General features: G+C 36.9%; 1 protein-coding gene across 3 annotated transcripts; it reads left to right on the top strand.

The window, feature by feature from the left end:
• Positions 1-6,334: 6,334 nt before the first annotated feature.
• LOC306882390 (DNA excision repair protein ERCC-6-like) lies at positions 6,335-22,431 on the top strand. 3 transcript variants are annotated; one of them, XM_079436982.1, is made up of 20 exons: positions 6,358-6,487; positions 6,954-7,349; positions 7,467-7,587; positions 7,876-7,984; positions 8,705-9,407; positions 11,043-11,174; positions 11,528-11,686; positions 13,417-13,552; positions 14,331-14,501; positions 14,885-15,061; positions 16,914-17,030; positions 17,320-17,415; positions 18,119-18,337; positions 18,772-18,882; positions 18,962-19,081; positions 19,204-19,298; positions 19,737-19,882; positions 20,273-20,963; positions 21,078-21,156; positions 21,250-22,431. In XM_079436982.1, exons 2-20 carry the CDS (start codon positions 6,964-6,966, stop codon positions 21,673-21,675), a joined length of 4,194 nt encoding a protein of 1,397 aa, XP_079293108.1. In that variant the 5' UTR covers positions 6,358-6,487; positions 6,954-6,963; the 3' UTR covers positions 21,676-22,431. The 3 variants fall into 3 exon arrangements, with proteins under 3 accessions (XP_079293107.1, XP_079293108.1, XP_079293109.1); XM_079436983.1 differs by having other exon boundaries at positions 6,368-6,509; XM_079436981.1 differs by having other exon boundaries at positions 6,335-7,349.
• Positions 22,432-22,855: the final 424 nt, after the last annotated feature.

Genomic DNA, 22,855 nt, shown 5'->3' on the forward strand with positions numbered 1-22,855 from the left:
AATTCATTTGTGGTCCCATAGTTTATTTGAGTAAGCCTTCTCCACCTGCCTACGCTCTAGGCTCTCCCCTGGAGCAACATGTACAGACTTGTGCTGGGAGCAATTCAAACATCAACTTCTATTTCCCTCCTCTGAGCTTTCCGCTATTTCATGCACTATACATGCGGAGTAAATATTTGAATTGCCTATCCACCTTCAAAAGAATCCACACAGAGAGGCAGAAAGACGTAAAGCAGTGATTAAGTGATTTCGTCATACTAACACATTTGTCCATGATGGCAGGAGATTTACACTGGTGTTTGTAGATCCTGTGCCATAAACATTTTCAGTGAATTTTTGTAAACAATGTTCATGGAATAATAAGGATGCAAACTGTAAAGTCATACAACATGTTTGCTATATCTCATCTACACACAATAGTTTTGTGTGTGGAACAGACTAAAATTTAAGTTATTCCAATATGTCAGATTCAGTCTGATTCAATAAATCAACTGAAGTAGTTCACTGCAAAACCAGTCTGCATGGCTACATCTGAAATTGCATACTTCACAATTTAAATAGTAAATGAAAAACAGTATGTGAATAGAGTAATTGTCCAAATTTACAGCATTCCTCATATTTTCATTGAGATTTGGAAGTGTACATCCAATGAACACGTAGTAGCACTTACTTTTTGTGAATGGCAGTGAAGAGACTACTAACGTTGATAGGTCACACGACAATAAATGTAGCCTAATTAGGGCCCAAGCCAGTAAGGCGCAGGGCCCTATTGTTCTTCTAAGGATTATTATTTTTTTTTTTTTTTTTTTTTTTTTTTTTTTTTATTTCAATCATCCGGGCACTTTTGGGGGCCTTAACGTGCCCGAAAACTCTCGAAAATTGGCACGCACATTGGAACCTGCGGCCATTAGGACGCCGCTGAGGCTGGGACCCGGGCGTGGCACAGGGGCTCTACGGCGCCCCCTGGAAAATTGTCAGAAAACTTGATGTATAGCTCACACATACTTGCACGTATTCATATGAAACTCGGTACACATATAGAACTCATTGAGCCGAACAACTTCCGCACAGCATGTCTTAGGCTCCGCCCAACAGGAAGTCGGCTATTCAGGGCTGTTTAAAAAGCGCATGCTCTGGAATTTGATATACTCCTCTGAGGATTTCCATACGATTGCCACCAAACTCGGTGAACATGATCTCAAGACATTGGGGACGCTAAATTGCGAAGATATTTTTGATATGTCGAACGGTTTGCCCGTGGCGAGGCGATGAAGTTATGGCGAAAAATGAGACCCAGGAAATGCCTAATAACGTCCACATACATTGTATGATGTAGATCAAACTCCAGTGGTTTGTTCGTTGTATGATGCCGATCGGATAGATGTGACTATTATGACTGAAAGTTATAGCGCCACCAACTGGCTGCAGGAAGTGTGTCGTTTTCAAAATGCTTTGAATTCAGCATCTTATTTTTACTCGATTTGCTTCAAACTTCACCAGAATAATGTCAAAACACGGCCGATGTAAAACTGTGAAGGGAATATTGATATCTAAAATTATGTTGCCATGGCAACGTGTCAAAGTTGAAAATTCGTTTCTGGTGATTTTGAGGCAGATAACATGTTTAGAATGTCATGAAACTCAACACACATATCAGTATTGATGATAGTTAGACACTGGAAAAAGCTCATAAACGGGCGTGGAAGAGACACTCTATAGCGCCACCTTTTGTCAAAAATGAGGGGGTTAGTTTTAGCTACAGACCCCAAACTCGGTACATAAATTGTTCTAATTAATCCGGACAACTTTCTAATTTACAGTCATTAGCTACGACCAACAGGAAGTCGGCTATATTTATTTTAATGTGGGTTTTTTTTAAAAACGGGCTGTAAACAAATTAATACTCCTCCAAACAGAAACACGGAAATCACACCAAACATTTTTTATCATGATGCCAAAATACTGAAGATGCTAAATTGCGGACGTATTTAGGATATCTTGAACGATGATTTAATGGCAATTTATTAAAGTTACAGTAAAAAAGATAATTTTTTTTTTTTTTTATCTTTTAAGAGAAGCTTCCAAACACTTCATAAAAAATTACATACACAGAACAATACAGTCTGAGGATATGTGATTAATTTCATGAATTTACAATACACTATGCTTAGGAGAAAATTTAAAAACTATCAGAAAGCTGTTAGACTGCTGAGTGAGAGCTCCCTGCCAGCCTGCATCTGAGTGAGGGGTGGGGTGGGGTGGGGTGTGAGTGACTGTGTGAGTGACTGTGTGGATTGAGGAGCTGGGTGAGAGAGAGAAAGAGAGAGAGAGGGTCTGTTTTTTAAAATCTTTAAAAAATGCTTATAAATCATTAAATAAGGTCTCAATTCTTAACATTAGGAAATGCATTAATTAACGTGAACTAACAATGAAAAATATATTTTTACAGCATGTTAATTCTTCCATGATAGTATGAACTAACAAAGAACAATTTTTTTAAAGCATTTATTAATCTTTTTAATGTTAGAAAAATAGTCATGTTCAAAAGATAAACTTTAAAATGTAATAATATATTAACACATTTTGGAATTAATATTGATCAACATTAAATGGTATATAATTATTAATGTTTATATATATATAATGATAGCTACAGACACCAAACTCGGTACATAAATTGTTCTTATTAATCCGGACAACTTTCTAATTTACAGTCATTAGCTACGACCAACAGGAAGTCGGCTATATTTATTTTAATGTGGGTTTTGTTTTTAAACAGGCTGTAAACAAATTCATACTCCTCCAAACAGAAACACGTAAATCACACCAAACATTTTTTCTTATGATGCCAAAATACTGAAGATACTAAATTGCGGACGGATTTAGGATATCTTGAACGATGATTTAATGGCAATTTATTAAAGTTACAGTAAAAAAGAGAAAACTTTTCTTTTTTTTTTTCTTTTAAGAGCAGCTTCCAAACACTTCATAAAAAATTACATACACAGAACAATACAGTCTGAGGATATGTGATTAATTTCATGAATTTACAATACACTATGCGGAGGAGAAAATTTAAAAACTATCAGAGTTCTCCTGTCTCTGTGCTTCTAATGTTTGCGGTAGGTGACTGGGTGAGTGACTGACTGTGTGAGTTCAGTGAGTGTGGAGGGGGAGAGAGAGAGAGAGAGGGTCTGTTTAAACTTCTCAATAAAATCCTTAAAAAATGCTTATAAAGCATTAAAGGTTTTGATAACACTTTATAATTAAGTCTCATCTGTTAACAGTAGTGAATGCATTAATTAACATGAACTAACAATGAAAAATATATTTTTTACAGCATGTTAATTCTTCATTGATAGTATGAACTTACAATGAACTAACAATGAACAAAATATTTTTTATATTAGAAAAATAGTCATGTTCAAAAGATAAAACTTTAAAATGTAATAATATATTAACACATTTTGGAATTGATTTTGATCAACATTAAATGGTATATATTTATTAATGATGTAAATTAACAACAGTTAAATAATGTTGTTTTTTAACATTGGTTAATTCACAAATAACATTAAATATTAACAATATATTTTTTACTTTATTAATTTGTGTTAGAAAAAATTATTCATGTTAGTTAATGGAAAAATAAATCATTAAAAAATGCTTATAAATCATTAAAAGCTTTGGTAACTATAATAATTTCTCATTTGTTAGCATTAGTAAATGCATTAACTAACATCAACTACCAATGAAAAATATATTTTCACAGAATTTAAAGTTTTATATGTTGTTCTGTGTGTGTGTGTGTTTCACAGAGTTGATGGTTTGGATTAACCCTTTAATTGCCGTATCCCTTAAAACCAAACTGCCAGAGGGTTACTGTGATGCTTGTGCTCGCTGGGCACCGTTTTATCGATGCCACCGGGGTGGCGTATGCTGACGGCTTGGGCCCGTCATCGCTGCTCGCAGCTATATTTCTTGATTGCATTCATACTACACATATTCCTACAGAACATACTTTTTAAAGGGCGTAAAGTAAACAAAGTACCTACTCAAATAGTATGCAATTTCATATGCAGCCTATGATTCATTTGCAAATTGGAACCAGTTGTTGAGTTCAACTCACAGACACAACGATCACAGCGATTCCTCAGTTAACAGCTCACCAAGAAGTTTATTAATACTGAAAAGGCTGTATAAAAACTGTATTTTTTTTTTTTTTATGTTTACTTTGTTGCAACAAAACTTTAGAGCACCAGCAACAGTATAAATGTGTTGGTTAAACTCTTTGTTATTTAGTATTAACATTAAGTCTCTATGGATGTGCAATAGAAGTTCTTTTGTTTCTGCTCAGTGGGCCTACGTGACATTTATAAAGTCCATTCACAACGTACAAACAAAAAAAATTGCTATAATGCACTGTGTATATTTGAACAATTTCAATGTTTGGTTAAGATGCCTCTGCATTTGTGAACGGCTGAGTGAAACGTGGAAAATCCTCTGTTTATTTTGAAATGCAGTGTAAATAAACGCATTTTGTGCATAGGTCATCGGCTTTGCATCAGTTTCTGTTATATAGTACAGAAAACTAGGCCAAAAAAATAATCATAAAAACCATGCCATTAGAAATGAATTCTGTTAAATATACAGAGCTGATGTTTCTGGAGGACTTGTTGAAAAAGAAAAAGTTCATTTGAGGTTTACACAACGCACTTGCCCACCAATCTATCAATAATCATCTGAAGCTCCACCAAGTAGTAACAGAATCCCTCATATTGCACAAAGATCTAACTTTAGGGGTCAGAAACTACAAAGAAAGGGAAATAAATGACATTTTAATTTATAGCTTCATCAGAAGCATGGCCTTTAAAAGCAAGCTAACCCAAGATTCACACACACGCAAACGCTCAGGGTAATCCACTGAAACCTTCCAGGTGCTACACAATACATAATATTTTATAATAAAAATCAAACATTTGGTGCAATTCATCATCGAAGCCTGGACTTGTTTCTTACACATGTCAGAAAGGAATTTTGTATAATGTTTATACTATTCAGTTCATTCTGAATAAAGATAACTAAGCACAGTCCAATTTAGTCAAATAAATCTACTTCTAGCATTTGAGATCTAAAAAATTATTTATCAAATAGCAAAAGCATAAGATTACAATTTGAATCACATCACAAACTTAATGAGATTTTCAAGTAAGACACTACTAAAAATAATAGTATTAATAAAAATCATTGTTGAAATCAACTTCAGATAAATAATGAACCTATAAGGCAAATAGCCTAAAGAAGAGAAAAAGCAATTCAATACCATGATAAGACATTTAGAAAAGGAGATTAATCAAAAACTGGATATATCAGTTAGTACCTCAATCCCAGGTTGACAAAATGCCATAAATATAATATGCTTTCCTTTAGGCTTTTGGAAGGAAACATATGAGAGTGGGAAAACCTGCCATATGGAAGAAAACCTCTGGCCGCAAACTCAAGGACCAAGAACAATTGAATTTGGCTGGCATAATATCATCAGGAAAATAAGTAATAAAGTATCAAAGTTGTGCACACCAAGCACAGGATATTATGGAACGGTTGTTTTCCTGAACTCTTGCTTTGATGTGTCACAAACACTGTCATTCATTCTATAATATGGCCATTGAGAATAGAGATAAAACAGGATTGGAAAACGCAGTATAAAACTATTATACTTGCAGGTTTTATTGGTTGGCTTCATACGTCCATGTTTTTCCTTCGTCTTTAAACATGACGGCACATTGCAGATGTCTCTTGCGGCCTTTGCAGCTCTAGAAGTGTTGAGGCAGTAATATTAAGCAGTTCGCTTCCGCCATCTACAGTTCATTCACCAGTATTACAGTCTTGCTAAAACAAACGCAAGCCATCAACACTGATAAAGAGATTTAAAAAAAAAAAATATATATATATATATATATATATATTGAGTTGAATCCCTTAATAATGTTATTATATGTAATAAACTATTAATTATGATAGTTAACTATTAAATAAAATAATATTGAATTCAAAAATATGTAAATAATGTATAATTCATGATAATGCGATATATTTGGGTGTGATCAGTGTTCTCAGATCTGTTTTTTAATTATAATTTATTTATTTATTCATTCACTCATGGCAAAAAAGACTTCATATCTTAATTAGCCCGCATGCCTAATGAAATGCGACTGAATATGTTTATTTCTGACCAACATTTATTTATCATTTTTTTTAAAAAGACTGTCTTTTCGTTGTACGTCCGCTACTGACTTTTATTTTGACATGTTTCCTCAGCCGGTGACATTTAAACGGTGCCTTAAACGGTCCCACTTCACAGTTTATTACGCAGTGATTGTATAACAAGTTCACATGCTAGATAGTAGTACACAGCAAAACTGAAACTATTTTAATGGATTTCACGTTAAACGAATAAATCATTTAAAAGAGTCGGGTCGTTGTGAAGGTTTGTTGTGCCTTTTAAAAGTGTGAGTTGAGTTGAAGGCTTACAAACAATAATAATATGCTAACAGTTAGCATTTAGCACATAAACCTATACTATCAGATAAATCACCCTTTAAATAATTTAAAACTTGAAATGAAATAATCAATATAACCACATGTGTCTCAAATGAATCTGTTTATTGCGTTGTTATTGTGTGTTTCTTTGATACTGGTAACGTTAGCTGTTGTAGTTTTCTGTTATTGTGTATGTCTTTTGTTATGGTCATTGACAGTTAGTGTAATTGTTCAATACAGATGTTTTCACCATTTTAAAGAGATATTTGTGACAGAAAATACTCTTTAAAATGTGATTCCTAATGTAAGCTATTATTATTCAACGGCTTCTCTGTTATTAAAATACTTTCACTTTGGTGTCTAAGTAATCAAACATATCCAAGGTTACAGTCTTAGATGATCCTTATTCGCAGTTACTTGGCAATGCCAGTAGAAGGTAACAAGGACCAGGCCCTGGCTCCCCTGTCCAGCCCTGTCAGCGCCCTTACTCCTGGAGTCCAAGAAGACAATAGCCTTTCCATCCCAGGAAGCAGTAAGGAAGAGCCAGCAGCTACATGTCCAGAGAATGTTGGGTCACAGAATCCTAGAAAATCCCAGGCCCTGCTCCAGATCAACCGCCAGGAGATCCAGTCAGTGGACCACAACTCTCAAGCTGCTGAGCTGCAGGGATTGGGAGTGGATGTGTATGACCAGGATGTTCTCGAGCAAGGTGTGTTGCAGCAGGTGGACAGGGCCATTCAGGAGGCCAACCAGGCGGCAGCCAAAGTTGAGGCCGAGAAAGAATATGAGTCTGTACTGGATGACATCAGGTGAATTTATGCTTGCTTTATTGATCTTAAAACAGTGTGCATTATGTAAGTCTGTCAAAGGATGAAGTGCTGAATTTTAAGCTCAATATAATGTGGTTGGTTTGTTATGCATTTCAGGTCATGTACAACTGCTTTGAAACATATCAACAAAATTTTAGAGCAGTTAGCCCCTCATGCTGCCTCTAGCAAGGACATCAGTCGGAAAATTGAGTCTGTCAAACGGCAAAAAGAGAACAAGGTAAGCATAAGATAGACTGTTTATTTATTTTATTTTTTATTTTTTGCTTGGTTTAGCCTGTACCACTATGGATGATGTTGTTGGAAATGTATCAGATAAAATCTGTGATCTCAGTGAGAAGGCTTAATCCATTTTAAATAATTATTTTAAATCGACTGATATTTTATATTAAATCAATTTTAACTTGAATTTCCTAATGAGATAAGAGCTTGTAATATTTAAGTAATGTATTGCTTTTTTTTTTTATCCTTACTACACAATACTTACGAAGCCTGTTGTCTTTTACAGGAGAAGCAGTTAAAAAAGATCAGAGCCAAGCAGAAGAGATTACAGGCTGTTCTTGACGGAGAGGATATCCAGAAGCTTGAGGCAGAATTATTGATTGAGGATGACGAAGGTAAGTTTGAAGCACAGTTCTTTGCAGAAGCTTTACATGCATTATTTGCCTTATCATTTAAAAGTATTGGAGCATCATATGCTCTTTTGATCTTGCTGAACAATCATTTTGTGTATAGAATTGTCGGCTCATATTTAACACTTATAACGTTTTCTTATTGTTTTTCTTTTAATATTAGTTTTAATATGATTGTGTAGGACTAATAGTGGTACTCATAAATAGTGGTTCTGCCTGGAGGGGCATCAGGAGTTTATGTTACGATATTTGTTTATGTGTGTATGTGTGTGTGTGTGTGTGGGGGACCTTATTTCCATTTTTCTACATTTTGTTTTCTAGACATATAAACACCTCACAGCATATTGTCAATTTATGAGAACTCGACGAACTGAAATAAATTATAATATTATTGACAGTTATGATTGTTAAATATAATGAATATCAAATTCAGTAACAGATGTAAATAATGCACAATTTATGGTCACAATAAATGCTCTAATACAATTTAAATATTCACAAGTGCTTTATGCTAAGTGTTTCCAGAGCTGATTCATTCATGAAAAACACTTTCTACACATTTAAACAGAATGTTACAAAATGTCTGCATCATGGAAACAAATATATAATTTAATTTCCCTTACTGTCTTTCTTTCAATGTTTGCGATAATATGGTTTTGTGGGCATAACAGTGGGGCTATTCTACACTCTCTTTGTGTCTGTTAGAACCAGGCCCATCCACTTTGGGCAGCATGCTTATGCCAGCTCAGGAGTCTGAATGGGAAGAGCTCATCCGCACAGGTCACATGACTCCCTTCGGTTCACGGATCCCTCAGAAGCAAGAAAAGAAAGAGCCTCGAAAGATTATGCTCAGCGAGAACTCCGGATTCGACAAGTACCTCACCGACCAAGCCATGTTAGCAGATAGCAGGAAGAGACCCATCTTAAAGAAGAAGATCACTAAGAAGCCCTCAGGACAGACCACAGCTGGGAAAGAGCAAAAGAACAGATCGCTCTCCAGCAAAGATAAGAAGCTCCAGAAGCAAATGCGTAAGCTCCAGAAGACCGCCCTGAAGGCTCACCCCAAAACCAGGCCCAAGGTGGAGAAGGAGCTGCCCAGAGCCAGGAGGAGGAAAGGCGATGGGGAGCAGACGTCCGACAGCGAGGGTTCAGAGTACGTCCCGAGTGATGAGCTGATGGATCCCGAGGAACCGGAGAGAGATGATGATGAGTTCTGGGTGGATGAAGATGAAGAATACCAACTTAAACCATACAAGAAGAACCAGGCCAAAACCAGGAAGCCCAAGAAGGAGGATGAGAGTGACGAGTACATCCCTAGCAGCTCAGAGGATGAAGACTCTCAGAAAGGAGGAAAAGTCAAGAAATGGAAAGATGATGGAGATATTGAGTATTACAGGCAAAGGATTAGGTAAGTTTAGTCTGAATCCGTCATTTCATAAACTGCCCCAATCATTACAGTCAAAGGCCATTCATATGTTTAGTTACTTTTCCTAGCATGTATGCTAGAACAGATAACCTAATCCACTGATGAGATTGGCAGCTGTTCCTTGACTAAGCAAATTCTATGCCTATTCATATTTTCTCATTATGGTATGCATGTATTTATTCCAGTGTTAACGTGCAAATAGATGGAAGCAAACCTAACAAGATTTATGCATTCGTATTTATAGTAAGCAAATTGAGTTGGCATACGCTCACTCTCCATATTCCTCCACTCTGGTTGGTTTAAATATGAATGCGGACACTCATTTCTGCTATGGTGGAGCGCAAGCAATGCCGAGCGGTGGAAGAAAGGGGGGAAAAACGTAATTAACTGAACCAATGCTTAGTCTTGACTTAATTACAAGTGCAGTCTCGGAAGCCCCAGATAAAGGGAACAGTTTCATTGCGGAGTGACAGGACCAACCCCAAATGAAGATGGATTTTTTTTTTCTACACTCCTTTCTTGGGGAGCTCAAACTCCTAATTGTCTGTATCAATCTTAATTTGCTTTTCTGACGACACTGCCACTAACTGCTGTAGCTTTCCCTGAAGCCAGAAGTGGGTCAATTAAATCTGGCCTGCTGGAATGAGGGGCAGAGGAAGGGAAAAGTCTCCTCTCTCTCTCTCTCTCTCTCTCTCTCTCTCTCTCCAGTTTCTGTCTTTGTCTGTCTATAGTTCTTTGGCTTAGAAATTAAAAACCGAGGCCGGGGACTTTTGGTACCTTGCAAACTTTCCCGTTGGAGACATCTTTAACGGAGTCAGATTTTAAATGTCAGCAGTAGACTTGTTTTAGTTTAAGAAGATTGTTAATCAAATACATTATGTGAAGTCTTCAGTATGGGAAATGTCTGTGGAGTCTGTCGTTCAACGTGACACTGTGTCCACACCAGTCGGTGGTCCGTTTCTATTTTAGACATGCAGCACAGCTACTCGAGTCGAGCCACTTTGTTAGTGAACTGTAGCCTTGTGCCAATATGAATTTTTTTATCTGATATCATAGAGAGCAGGGTGGTTGTAGGCCAATGTAAAGCAGATAATTATGATATTGTGTATCACATTGAATATAAAGACAGTAAATAGTACAGGCTGCAGTGAAATTCATATTTCACATATGTACTGACAAATGAAAAGAAAAAACCTACAATAAAGATATTTATACTTTTGATAGCAGTTTCTTGATTCTGTAATCCTAATATATTCATAAATAAATAAATAGTTAAAACATTACTAAAAAGGAAGTACAGTCAGTAATCTGTTAAGTCTGTGCACACTGGGAATCATATTCAGGTAACACTAATTGTATGCACAGTGAATGTAACAGCATAAAACTGGATATAGCTCTGCTTTGTTTGAAATCAACTTGTTAAAAATCAGCCCAAAAAAAACTATTTGGCCAATGGGTTGGTTAAAAAAGGCCAAATATTTGCAAGTCTGATATATATCAGTCAACAACAACTCATGCTTAATGCTGATTGGTCTGTATTGGTACAGTGATGTTCAACTTCAAAGGGCTTCAAGTTGATGCCAGTAATGGCTTTGTTGGGGTTTTGTCTTCTTGTAGGAAGTGGAAAAAGCAAAGACTTTGGGAAAAAGAGGCGAAGAGAGAAGCAGGCGAGGATGAGTCCGAGGAGAGTGACGCAGAATTTGATGAAGGATTTAAAATGCCTGGTTTCCTCTGGAAAAAACTCTTCAAGTATGGCTTACACAAATCACACATACTCTCATAATGAAAGAAAATAATCAATAAGTCTTGTTTTCTTACACATTCGCATACAATGTGAAATATTAACTGTGTACAGAAATTTTATGAGTCCCGAAAGCTGAGTTGTAAAGGAGGGGAGGGGTGAAGTGCTTCAGACTTAGAAAGAAAGGCTCGGCTGTTATGTTCTAGTTGGGTTTTACAGCACATCAATTGGGCAACACTTATGGCCCATTTATCTAGAATCAATAGTGATAATGGCACTATGATTAATTCATCAGCCACTGTGTTTGTGTTTGTGCTGGGGCTGCGTTTTGAGCAGCAAAACGTTTGCTTTTGTTGTCCAGGTATCAGCAGACAGGTGTCAGGTGGATGTGGGAACTGCACTGCCAGCAAGCAGGAGGCATTCTGGGAGACGAGATGGGCCTGGGCAAGACCATTGAGATAATTGCCTTCCTGGCAGGCCTGAGCTACAGCAAGCTAAAAACACGTGGCTCCAATTACAGGCAAGGGACTCCACATGGTCATACAGTTTTAGTTTGATTATCTTACTGTATTTATGGAAATTTGTTTCAACATTAGAGTAAATAATTAAAAAAAAAAGGACTAAAAAATTTTTTATATATATATTTAAATTATAAACTCTCTAAATTGATTTTTATTTAATAACTTAGCAACTAAATTTAATCTAAGGCAGAAATGGGCTTCCATAATAATTGGACCTACTTTCTTTCTTCATTCTGTCTTTTCTTTGAGTCTTGTCCTTTCCAAAACATGATCATCACCATCATCATCAGCCACCTAGTCACACATGTACACATACATGTGTACAAACACTCATAAACACTAACACACATAAACACAGACGTCAGCCATCTCCCCCACCCCTCCCAGACTCAGAGTCTCGATTGCGATGAATATTTCAGAAGCTGGATTGCTGGTGGAGAGAGGTTTGGCGTGAATTATTAAAGACGTTTCAATTATGATATTCCTCTAATTCTCTTAGTGGCGACATCAAAGGAGAAACAAGGACGTGACATGAAAGAGAGACTGCTCGTTGGGCAGGAAGAGTGGAAAATTAAACGTGAAACATGTAATTACTTGCAAACATGTAATGCCTTTTTACTTTTACTTTTTTTTTTTTTTGGCTTTTCTTGACACACACACTCGGGGTGGAGGCCCTCCTGGATTGTCAATAAGCTGTCTGGCGTCACCCATCCACAAATTGATTGTTTGCAAACTCAATTATGGCTCGCTATCAATGGCTTTCACAATCCGGAATATCATATCAAGCCATAATGCTCCCAAAGCCATTTAGTGCATTTCGTCAGTTCATCTCTTTTAGTGAACACTCACATAGAGAGGAAGAGCAGAACAGCTGTGGTGTAAGCTCATGGGGTTCATCACCTTTAAGTTAATGTGTGTAATTGCAAGTAAAACATTTGTTGGTGGATTTCATTAAAAAGGAGTATGGATAATAAGCCGGTAATGGTATTGACAAAAAAAATTGCCCCATTGTGATATAGATGACATCACTGAAAATAAACTTAACTTCCTGTTCAGTGAGTGAGTCAGATGGTGATTCAGTAACCGGTTTGATGGATTCAGTTCAGTGAAAGATTGAGCTACACTGTTTTTGATTCAATAAAACAAACTGACTCATAAGGGTAATTTGTTCATGAATCATTTTACACTGGTTATGTTTTTTTTAATACAACATGCAAAGGCCAACTCAATAAAAAGCTATGTCTTAACATTATTTTGCAGTACACTGTATTTTTTGTAGTAACACATTCATTCCAGACTGCAAACTGACATTCACAACATAGTTTGTTGTGAAAAAAAACAGCATTTATTTGAATTAAGAAATCTTTTGTGACATTATAAATGTCTTTACTGTCACTTTTGATAAATTTAATGCATCCTTGCTTAATAACGAGTGAATGAATGATACTGTTGAAAAGTTTGGATCAGTATGACTTTTTAAAAATAAATTAATACTTAAGTCATACTGACCCAAACATTTCAACAGTATCTGTCATTCATTCTTTCATTCATTAGTTCGCTTCGCCGATGAAGAAAGCGGTGCGGGAATGATATTTAAATGAAGGCTATTGTTTACCCCATATGAAAACCAGACAACTGGTCGCATATTAAAAAACTAGTACATACTAAATCTAGTAATCCAACTCTCATAGTTTCTCCAGTGTTGTGACCACATTCTCCTCTCATGTAGGTATGCTGGATTGGGGCCCACTGTCATTGTGTGTCCGGCTACAGTCATGCATCAGTGGGTGAAGGAGTTTCACACTTGGTGGCCTCCATTCCGTGTTGCTGTCCTCCATGACACGGGCTCCTTCACCAGCAAAAAGGTGATTCACACTGCTGGAGCTGGGAACATCCATTCTTTGGACTTCCATAATGTGAACTGTTTTGTTCCACTCTGTATGTAATCTCAACAACTTTTCCATCCAAAGAAGCAACATGACAACAAGATTAAGATGAACTGTGTCGCTTCGGCCTGTAACATTTATGCCAGCGTGAGATTTTCCCCTTGTCAGCAAATATCCTGTGTGTGGAGTCGAATTGGCTCCAAGGAAATGTTAAATTAATTAAAGCTAAGGTAGCAGGAGCTGCTGTGGGGCGGCTGTGAGGTGTTTACTGTGAGTGGTCTTCACTGCCCCCCTCCCTATCCTGCCTGACACAGTGATTAATGGGGGTTGTTGTCTGGCAGTCCGTGCTTTGCCCTCTAGGTGGAGAGTTGGTCTCAAGAGCTTGTGGGAGAGAGACAGAGGAACGTTTATGCAGCGTTGGCACCTAATGATACTGCCTTCACGCTAACACTAACACTCCTGTAGAGCAGATGTACCTGATTAATTGGCTACAAAGTAAAAAAAAAGTGTGGAGGAGGGGCTGGGAACAGAGGTTAGTCGCTTTGCACGTCTATAATTGGAACACACTTGAGACTGTTCATGTGAGACATCAAAGCAGATGTATAGACTAGTCGTTCTGATGAAGATGCTATCGCCAGGGGCCTGATACCGACAACCTATCGCAATTTCCTCTATTTAATTAACAGCCAAAAAAGACATTGTTGTGCTAGTGAGTGTACTTTCTGTTAGGTTTTACTCCTTTATTCCTCATTTTCAGGAGAAGCTCATCCCAGAAATAGTGGCCGGTCACGGCATCCTCATCACTTCCTACTCATACATCCGCATTATGCAAGATTACATCCAGAAGTACGACTGGCATTATGTCATCCTGGATGAGGGCCACAAAATTAGGAACCCCAACGCCGGGGTTACTATGGCATGCAAGCAGGTGACCGTTGCTTTCTTTATAAGACATTTTTCCTTCATTTTTTTTAATCAAGCAGTCAATTAAAGTATCATGGGTCTTGAAAAGAACACAAGCAAAGGTGTAGTAGACCTTTAAGAAATTATCTTAGTTCCAGCTCCAGTGCTATTTGCTATATTAAAAAATCTTTTGGAAATTTCACAACACTTTGATTTGGTATTGCATGAACTGAAGCCAATGGAGCTTTAAAACCAAATTCATGATAAAAGGGGATTTATTGTCAAGTAGTCTCTAACTGCTTGCACAGGTAAGCTCTAAAACTATTTTGATTACTTGATCAACTTGTAAATTATGAAGGATTGTCACTCATTTCTGTTTTTTTTTTGTTTTTTGTTTGTTTTTTTCAGTTTCGGACACCCCACCGTTTTATCCTCTCTGGCTCACCCATGCAGAACAACCTCAAAGAGCTGTGGTCGCTTTTTGACTTTGTGTTTCCAGGGAAGCTGGGGACTCTGCCCGTCTTCATGGAGCAGTTCTCAGTACCCATTACCATGGGAGGATACTCTAATGCGTCTCCAGTGCAGGTGAACCACTCATCACCCAGAGCTTATTGATCAATGCAGTTCAAAATCTCTTATTATTGAGAAATAAACCTATAATTTACATCAAATATAACAGAGTAATGAACGCAGAACACATTGTATATTACACAGAGATGGAAGTGCCTGTATTAATTATATATAAAAACCTTCTAACAGCGTAGTGATGGTTGTATGGTGAATGGAATCTAGATGTGCCATTATTAGGAAACCTTTTTAATAGCACACTTACTTTATGGATTTCATTTCCGAACTGCTTTAAAAGGCTATTGATGTTTCCTCTGCCAATAATAAAAACCTTTACTAATTATTAATGTTATTAAATGGTTGTAGATAGCTAACCCCTGACTCATGGCGCTCTCTCCTTTCCCAGCTGTCTGCACAGTCCTGCTGACCAGCCTCATACGTTCATAAATTTTGTTTTAGTGGATATTCATTTGAAAAATGAGAGAAAATTTTGCAATCTTGCAATTAGAATTTACACTTTATGCAGTACGTATTTATTTCTTTATTCACCAAAAATATATACATGAAAAATTAGCTGACATCCATCAGCAGTTGCTTTGCATTTTTCATGTATGTATGTGTGTGTTTGTGAAATATTATTAAAAGTGGCAGAGTCTACTGTAAAAAACTGGGTTTAGGAATTTAAATCTGGAGATTAAAAATTAAACCTTTTGGATTTTAAGAAAGAAAACATTGACATTATAGAAATGTTTAAGATACTTTTAAACAACATTTTGCTAATCATTTTATAATTGTGCATGCAGCTTTTAACAACTTTATGTACAGAGGAACTACATGTAATATTAGTACTTTTAAAAATGTATTTATTAAAATTTATTTTAAAAAAGAATGATGCCTTACAAGTCCAGAAGGAAGGAAAATTTTAAGCACTTTTGCAGTTTGCTCATTTACTGAAGCATATGCTTTATCACTACTTATTCACACATCTCTCTTTCTGTCTCTCTCTCTTTTGTCCTCTCAAATGGGCTCTAATCCGGGCTCGTTGTATGCCCTGCAGTGTTATGGTTCAACTGCAGGCTTTCTTTTGATCTGCGAACCCCTTTAAATTACAGCTAAATGGCATTTGGCCTAACACTGGATCAGTAGAACATTATTGATAAAAGAGTGCAGCCCCCCTCTGGAGTCCAGCAGCACTCTTATGAATCTTTAATGTGTCAATCTGCTGATAGCAGGAGAGAAAGAGAACAAGCGGTTGTTGACATGCCTCAGGACACACAAATATGTTTGCTTTTCACAAAGTGTTTTGAAGTGGATGCTTGTTAATTAGCCAAAAACATAAAATAGATTTTAGTTGGTGTGTATGCTTGCAAAAAGTTAAAACATGTATGCTGTTATTTAAAAGTTTGGGGTCTATAAAAATATTGTCTTGAAAGATCCATACCAAAAATGCATTATTTGATAAGTACAGTAAAAAAAAAAAAAAAGCCATATTTGAAACAATAAATTTAAAACAACCTTTTTAATATTTTATATTTTAAAATGTAATTTATTCATGTGAAGGCAAAGCTGAATTTCCAGCAGTGTCATGTGATCCTTCAGAAATCATTCTAATATTCTGATTTGGTGCTCAAGAAAAATTTATTTTTTATTTTCAATGATGAAAATTATTCAGCATTATTTGATGAATAAAGTTTAAAAAACTGCATTTTTTTGACAATAGAAACATTATTAACATTATAAGCATCTTTATTGTCACTAGCCATTTTAGACTTAAGTCTTTGTACTGTCAACTTTGTTTTCATGTTGCAGGGGTAATGTTGTTATTGATTTGTCATTAATGTATTTTTTTATTATTATTTCTATTCCTAAGGTCCAGACAGCATATAAATGTGCTTGTGTTCTTCGTGACACAATTAACCCTTACCTGCTGAGAAGAATGAAGGCTGATGTGAAAGCAAGCCTTTCTTTACCTGACAAAAATGAACAGGTACCCATACAATACATATAACAGATACATCTACACACCACTATTTGTCTGTGTGTCTTGAATTTAGTAACTTGCATTTCAGACACAGTTTGGCCAGTTATTTTGTAACTCTGTTTTCTCTAAAAATAGTTCTAAATGAAGCCAGAGCATCGAGCTTTGTCACCAAGCAATTCTAGAAGATCAGAAAGATGCAAACATTGAAACTTCTTACTGTTGAATAATAAAATATATGTTGCCTTTCATCCAAACATCTACAGTTACAGCCTCAAATGTTTTATTGTCCGAACAGGTCCTGTTCTGCAAATTAACGGAAGATCAACGGCAGGTTTACCAGAATTTTCTGGACTCCAAAGAGGTTTATCAGATTCTGAATGGAGACATGCAGGTAATGGATCTATGTGTAAAACACCAATGTGTTTGTGTTTCTCATTTAAAGAGCTTTTGGAATTTGCATAGTGGGATGTTTGAACACTCCAATTGTAGTAGTGGGATTCAAACATCAAAATCTAATTTAAACCTCAAAAAATTAAGTTTTAGCATTAAAAATATATTTAAGGCATTTTTCACTTTATATTCATAATATGTGTACAGATACATTTTCTTTACTGATAATTACCTTGTTACAAGCATGCAGAATCTGTTTCATCGATAAATGTTGTGTCAGCCTTATGCAGCTGTGAAGATGCTTGTTGCATTTAAAAACAGTCCCTGTGATCTATTGATTGTCTTTGTGTGTGAAGTGTCACAGCAAGGAGATGCTCCTTTATACAAACTATTCATCACAATGCTCCAAATGTGTTTTGTGGAGGCAAAAGCTGTGGGTTGCAGAGCAGTTTACAAACCCCTCTTATGTGGTCACAAACTCCATTAAGCCACATATATAATGCAAAGACTACTGCATTTACTTCAAGGAAGAGACTTTACTTTGCTCTGGTCAATTACCTTCATTAAATTAACCAGGTTTATTAATATTAAGATTTGTGTTTCCTATTTCTTACAAGGAAAGAGAATTGTTTTACTCCCTTCATTAAATGTATTAACATATCCATCCGGTGTATTAATCTCAATTCCCCACCCTGTGGTTCTAGGTTTTCTCAGGCCTCATAGCTCTGAGGAAGCTCTGCAACCACCCGGATCTGTTCACAGGCGGGCCTCGGTTGCTGCGAGGCATCCCTGATGATCAGCTGACCGAGGAGGAGCACTTTGGTTACTGGAAACGCTCTGGGAAGATGATTGTGGTGGAGTCACTGCTGCGCCTGTGGTTCAAACAGGGACACCGAGTTTTGCTTTTCACCCAATCCAGGCAGGTCAGTACGAGTGCAAAATAAGGCTAGAAAAATGTTTGCAGGACGGCAAAGATATGATTGATATGGTTGATTTTAGCCAAATCCATCCAAATAGATCCATCAGCCCTTCGTTGAAGTAAAGATGTGCGAATAAACCAACAGTATTGATGGATAATCTGCACTCTCACTATCTCCAGCAGCACCACTAAAGGACCAATAAAGTTATTATGTCATTTTGCCCTCTAATAGAATTCATTAGGAGATCTTATTGCATTGTAGGGTGTCTGTCAGGACCCAGCTGTCTTTGTTCAATAGAAATGAGATTTGGCTTCAGAGAGAACCTAAAACCCACACAGTTGGTACTTCTGTACATGTAATATTAATCTCACTTAATCCTATTAGCACTAATCCTGTTCTCAATGCTCTGTCTGAAACCATTTCTCCCACACACACAGATGCTGAAGATCTTGGAGGTGTTTGTGAGGGAGAATGGCTTCTCGTATGTCAAAATGGACGGCACTACTACCATTGCATCCAGACAGCCTCTGATCGCTCAATACAACCAGGTGAACATGATCACGGTGCCTGTTTTACGTTCTCTGTGATGAGCTTTTAAACCAACTTTTTTGGTGTGTCTTTTTCCAGAACAAAGATATCTTCATCTTCCTCTTGACAACAAGGGTTGGAGGTTTGGGAGTCAATCTGACTGGAGCCAATAGGGTTGTAATCTATGACCCAGACTGGAACCCCAGCACGGACATTCAGGTCGGCCAAAGCAGTATCTCGCATCCAGAACGCATGTTCTTGCTGTATCTGATGCAAACTATTCATCTTAAAGCATGCAGCGCTGATCGGTATTGATGTGAACTATTGACCTCTTCCTGTAGGCTCGTGAGCGTGCCTGGAGGATTGGGCAAAAGCAGCAGGTGACTGTTTACAGGCTGCTGACAGCTGGAACAATTGAGGAGAAGATTTACCACAGGTTAGTTTCCTAGGATTGGGCATTGAGATGGAGCTGGTAATGGTGAGGAAGACTATTATAATCCATAATGTCCTACTTCTGTCTGCAGGAGCTCAATAGACAGTAATTGAAATGCATTATTTTTTTAATTAGATATCAACACAATTTGCTAATTGGTCGCTAAAGGCTGTCGTAGACAACTGGGTTATTTGTAAGGAGGCGATGGGAATTTCGAAAGGACTGTGAAGAGCGGGATTGTTCGCATATTAATTTTGCAATTTTGAGCTAACCCAAGACACTATGCATTTGTTGAGCAGATAAACCATCCAGCAGGGTGAGATTGTGGCATGTCTGTATTTAGGCTATAAAGGAAATAATTCAGGAAATGTGGGACTAGGGTGTATCATGATGATTTAAAAAAAAAAAAAAAAGTACAGTATTTCTTGTCTCTTTCCATAGACAAATCTTCAAACAGTTTCTCACCAACCGAGTGCTAAAGGATCCTAAGCAGAGGCGGTTTTTCAAGTCTAATGACATTTATGAACTTTTCACGCTGAGCAATCCTGACGGCTCCCAGGGAACAGAAACCAGTGCAATATTTGCAGGTAATTCATGGATATATTAACGATTTGAATGTATTTTCTTTGCAAGAACAGCTCTGTTCATTTGGCTGATGTCACAAAGAGAACATGCATTGAAATCAGGCAATGCAAATACAATTTAAAAACATTTTATTGGTACAATGTTAGAAAAAATGCTTAATGTACCCTTAAAGAGACAACTTTGTACCTCAAATAGATGCTTCTTATTATCTTAAGGTAGTAATATGTGCCCTATAGTTACTACAATTATCCATTTAGGGATAAATAAGATACAAAGTTGACCTATTGACCTGAACTATTGACAAGCAGTTTTATCCATGAAGGTACAATTTTAGAGTATAGATACGTAACTCCATTAAACTGTGTTATCTTTTTTCTTTTCTTTTTTTATAGGTACAGGGTCAGATGTGCAGGTTCCAAAAAGACACAAAACCTCCCGTCCTTCTCAGGGGAGCTCGAGACCATCATTGCCTCATTCATCTGCATTTTGCGTTGAAGACCAAGATACCACATCTCTGTCAGGAAACAGAAACTCTACCTCAGTCAACTGTCTGTCAAACAGCAATGCTTCTGGGTCACAGAACAATAACCTTGAACCTCATTCCACTGCTGATCGTTTGACAAACAGCTCTAGTAAAGATAATTCTCCTGCAAACAGCTCTCAAAAACACAGAGAGAAGAAAAAGCACTGTGAAACACCAGAAAAAGACACGTTACCCTCAGACAGACACAAGCGCAAGCATAAAAAGCGCAAGCACTCTGAAGACGCCAGGTTTGAGGGCTGTCGCATTTCTCACCTGGTGAAGAAATGGAGGTATAAGAAAGAGGAAAAAGAGGAGGAGGAGGAAAAAAATGAGAAAAAGAGTGATGATTATGTTCTCGCCAAGCTCTTTAAAAAATCAGGGATACACAGCGTCATGAAGCATGACACCATCATGGAGGCATCGAACCCGGACTATATGCTTGTGGAAGCTGAAGCCAATAGGGTTGCAAAGGATGCGCTGAGAGCTCTGAAGATCTCCAGGCAAAACTGCAGGCTTTCTTTCTCGAGAGGTTATACAACAGCAACCCCACCTCCAGTCAAGTACGTCTATTTTTATTTTATTTAACTGAATGGATATAAAAAATTATGTGTCTTGTTATATTATAACATTTTAATAATAATATGAGGCTGTTTTAACATCCATTTTGCTCTTAGGAGAAGGTTTGGGCAGAAGAAAAACTCACTTCTGTCTCAGTCATCTGGGACAGCAGCAAAAGCAGCAGAGAAATGCAAGGTATGTCAATGAGGATACAATATCCTGTGAACCCCCAAAAGCATAATAAATGGTTGTTGAGCACTCATGTTATGTGTTTTTTTTTTAATATAGGATGCAGATGTTATAAAGAAGGCAGTTGTTAAGAAGCCAGGATCTGCTGCTCACTTCAGCGGTGAAGGAGCGCAGGAGGAGTCTGGTTCTCTCTCCTCATCCTCTCTCCTTGCTAGAATGAAGGCCAGGAATCACCTCAATCAACCCCAGAGACAAGAGGATGAGGAAGAGGAAGAGAGTGAGTCTGCTGCCGTGCATGCTACCCCCACAGAACACGATGAGCTTTTAGTTGACCTGAGGAACTTTGTGGCCTTCCAAGCTCAGGTGGATGGCCAGGCGAGCACCAAGGAGATCCTGGAGTACTTCACTCCGAGACTCACTTCCACACAAACACCAGTGTTCAGAGAACTGCTGAGGAATATTTGTGAGTTCCACAGACTTCCTGGACAGGAAGGGATGTGGAAGCTTAAAGCTGACTACAGGTAAACAGATCTGCGCATACTGTATGAAAAGCTATTAACTGAGAAGCTCAAAATGGAATGCATACCTCACACTTGGGAACACATGTGATTTCGATGCATCAGTTATTTTAAGATTGCAAAATGTGTAAATGCAATTAATTTCAATAACCTTCCTAGAACTTTCCAGGTTGGCTGTAAAAGGTACAAAATAATTGTATTGGCCCTATTACTGTAAAACGGTCCTATTGTATGAAAAAAAAAAAAAGATGTCATTCTTTTGTTTGTTTTTGTAAAAGTCCTGGAAATTACTTGAACTTGGGGATCTCTTGAAAATGTGTTATTCATGCAATTATTTTTGTGACCAGTACCTTTTTTTTTTTTTTTTGCTATACTATGTTATAATACCATTACAATACTATTGTAATCTTTTTCTATTCACTCAATTATTGGTGCTCAGTTCTATCAATCATTTGGCAATAATGGAAAATGTACATTTTATATAGGGTTTCAACCCTAAATGTGTTGGGTGCCAATTTGTTTACATGACATTTTAGTAAATGAAGGTGATTCTTAAATTTATTGATCAATATTATTTAATGTCTTGAGAGTATCTACCTCTGCCTTCCTCTTACTGTTTGTTCAGTGAGAACTTTATTTAATGTAGAGATTTAATGTAATTGCAATGTGTAAAGCCAGTGATGGTGTTGAGGGAATAATGTACACATTTTAACAATTAAATTGATTCATTAAAAGTTAACCAATAAAGATCACCCTTTACATCAACTCCTTAGTACACTTTATTAATATGATCTAGGAAATGTAATGCATCACAAGATGATGAGTCGAATGATACGCCACCTCATGGGGGCTTATTGGATCTCATTTTGAAAAGAACTATGATTTTCTGTTGTTGCACATTAATCATAATGCCATGGCCTCTCAGGGACAGACTTTTATTTCTTGTAAATTAATGTGTCCGAAATTAGTGTTCGTCGTATATTGTTTGTCAATGCGAGTTAGCACACGAGCAATTAAAAATAAATATTTTCAAAAAAATACCTCTGCTATTGTAAAACATTTTTTAATTCGTGCTTTTGTGAAGATCCTTTTCTCTTCAAACTAGAGCGAATAAATCTTTAAAGGAACTAACTGCGAAATGCTTTTTGAAATAATTTAAAATAAAAGGGTTTATGAATTTATTTCAT

This window comes from Barbus barbus (genome assembly GCF_936440315.1).
Source record: "Barbus barbus genome assembly, chromosome: 16".
Classification (NCBI taxonomy): Eukaryota; Metazoa; Chordata; class Actinopteri; order Cypriniformes; family Cyprinidae; genus Barbus; species Barbus barbus.

Coding starts and splice junctions, on each gene's coding strand:
- LOC306882390 (XM_079436981.1), top strand. CDS start 6,937: ATGATCCTTATTCGCAGTTACTTGGCAATGCCAGTAGAAGGTAACAAG. Junction 7,350..7,466: donor TCTGTACTGGATGACATCAG/GTGAATTTATGC, acceptor TATGCATTTCAG/GTCATGTACAACTGCTTTGA. Junction 17,416..18,118: donor TTCTGAATGGAGACATGCAG/GTAATGGATCTA, acceptor CTGTGGTTCTAG/GTTTTCTCAGGCCTCATAGC.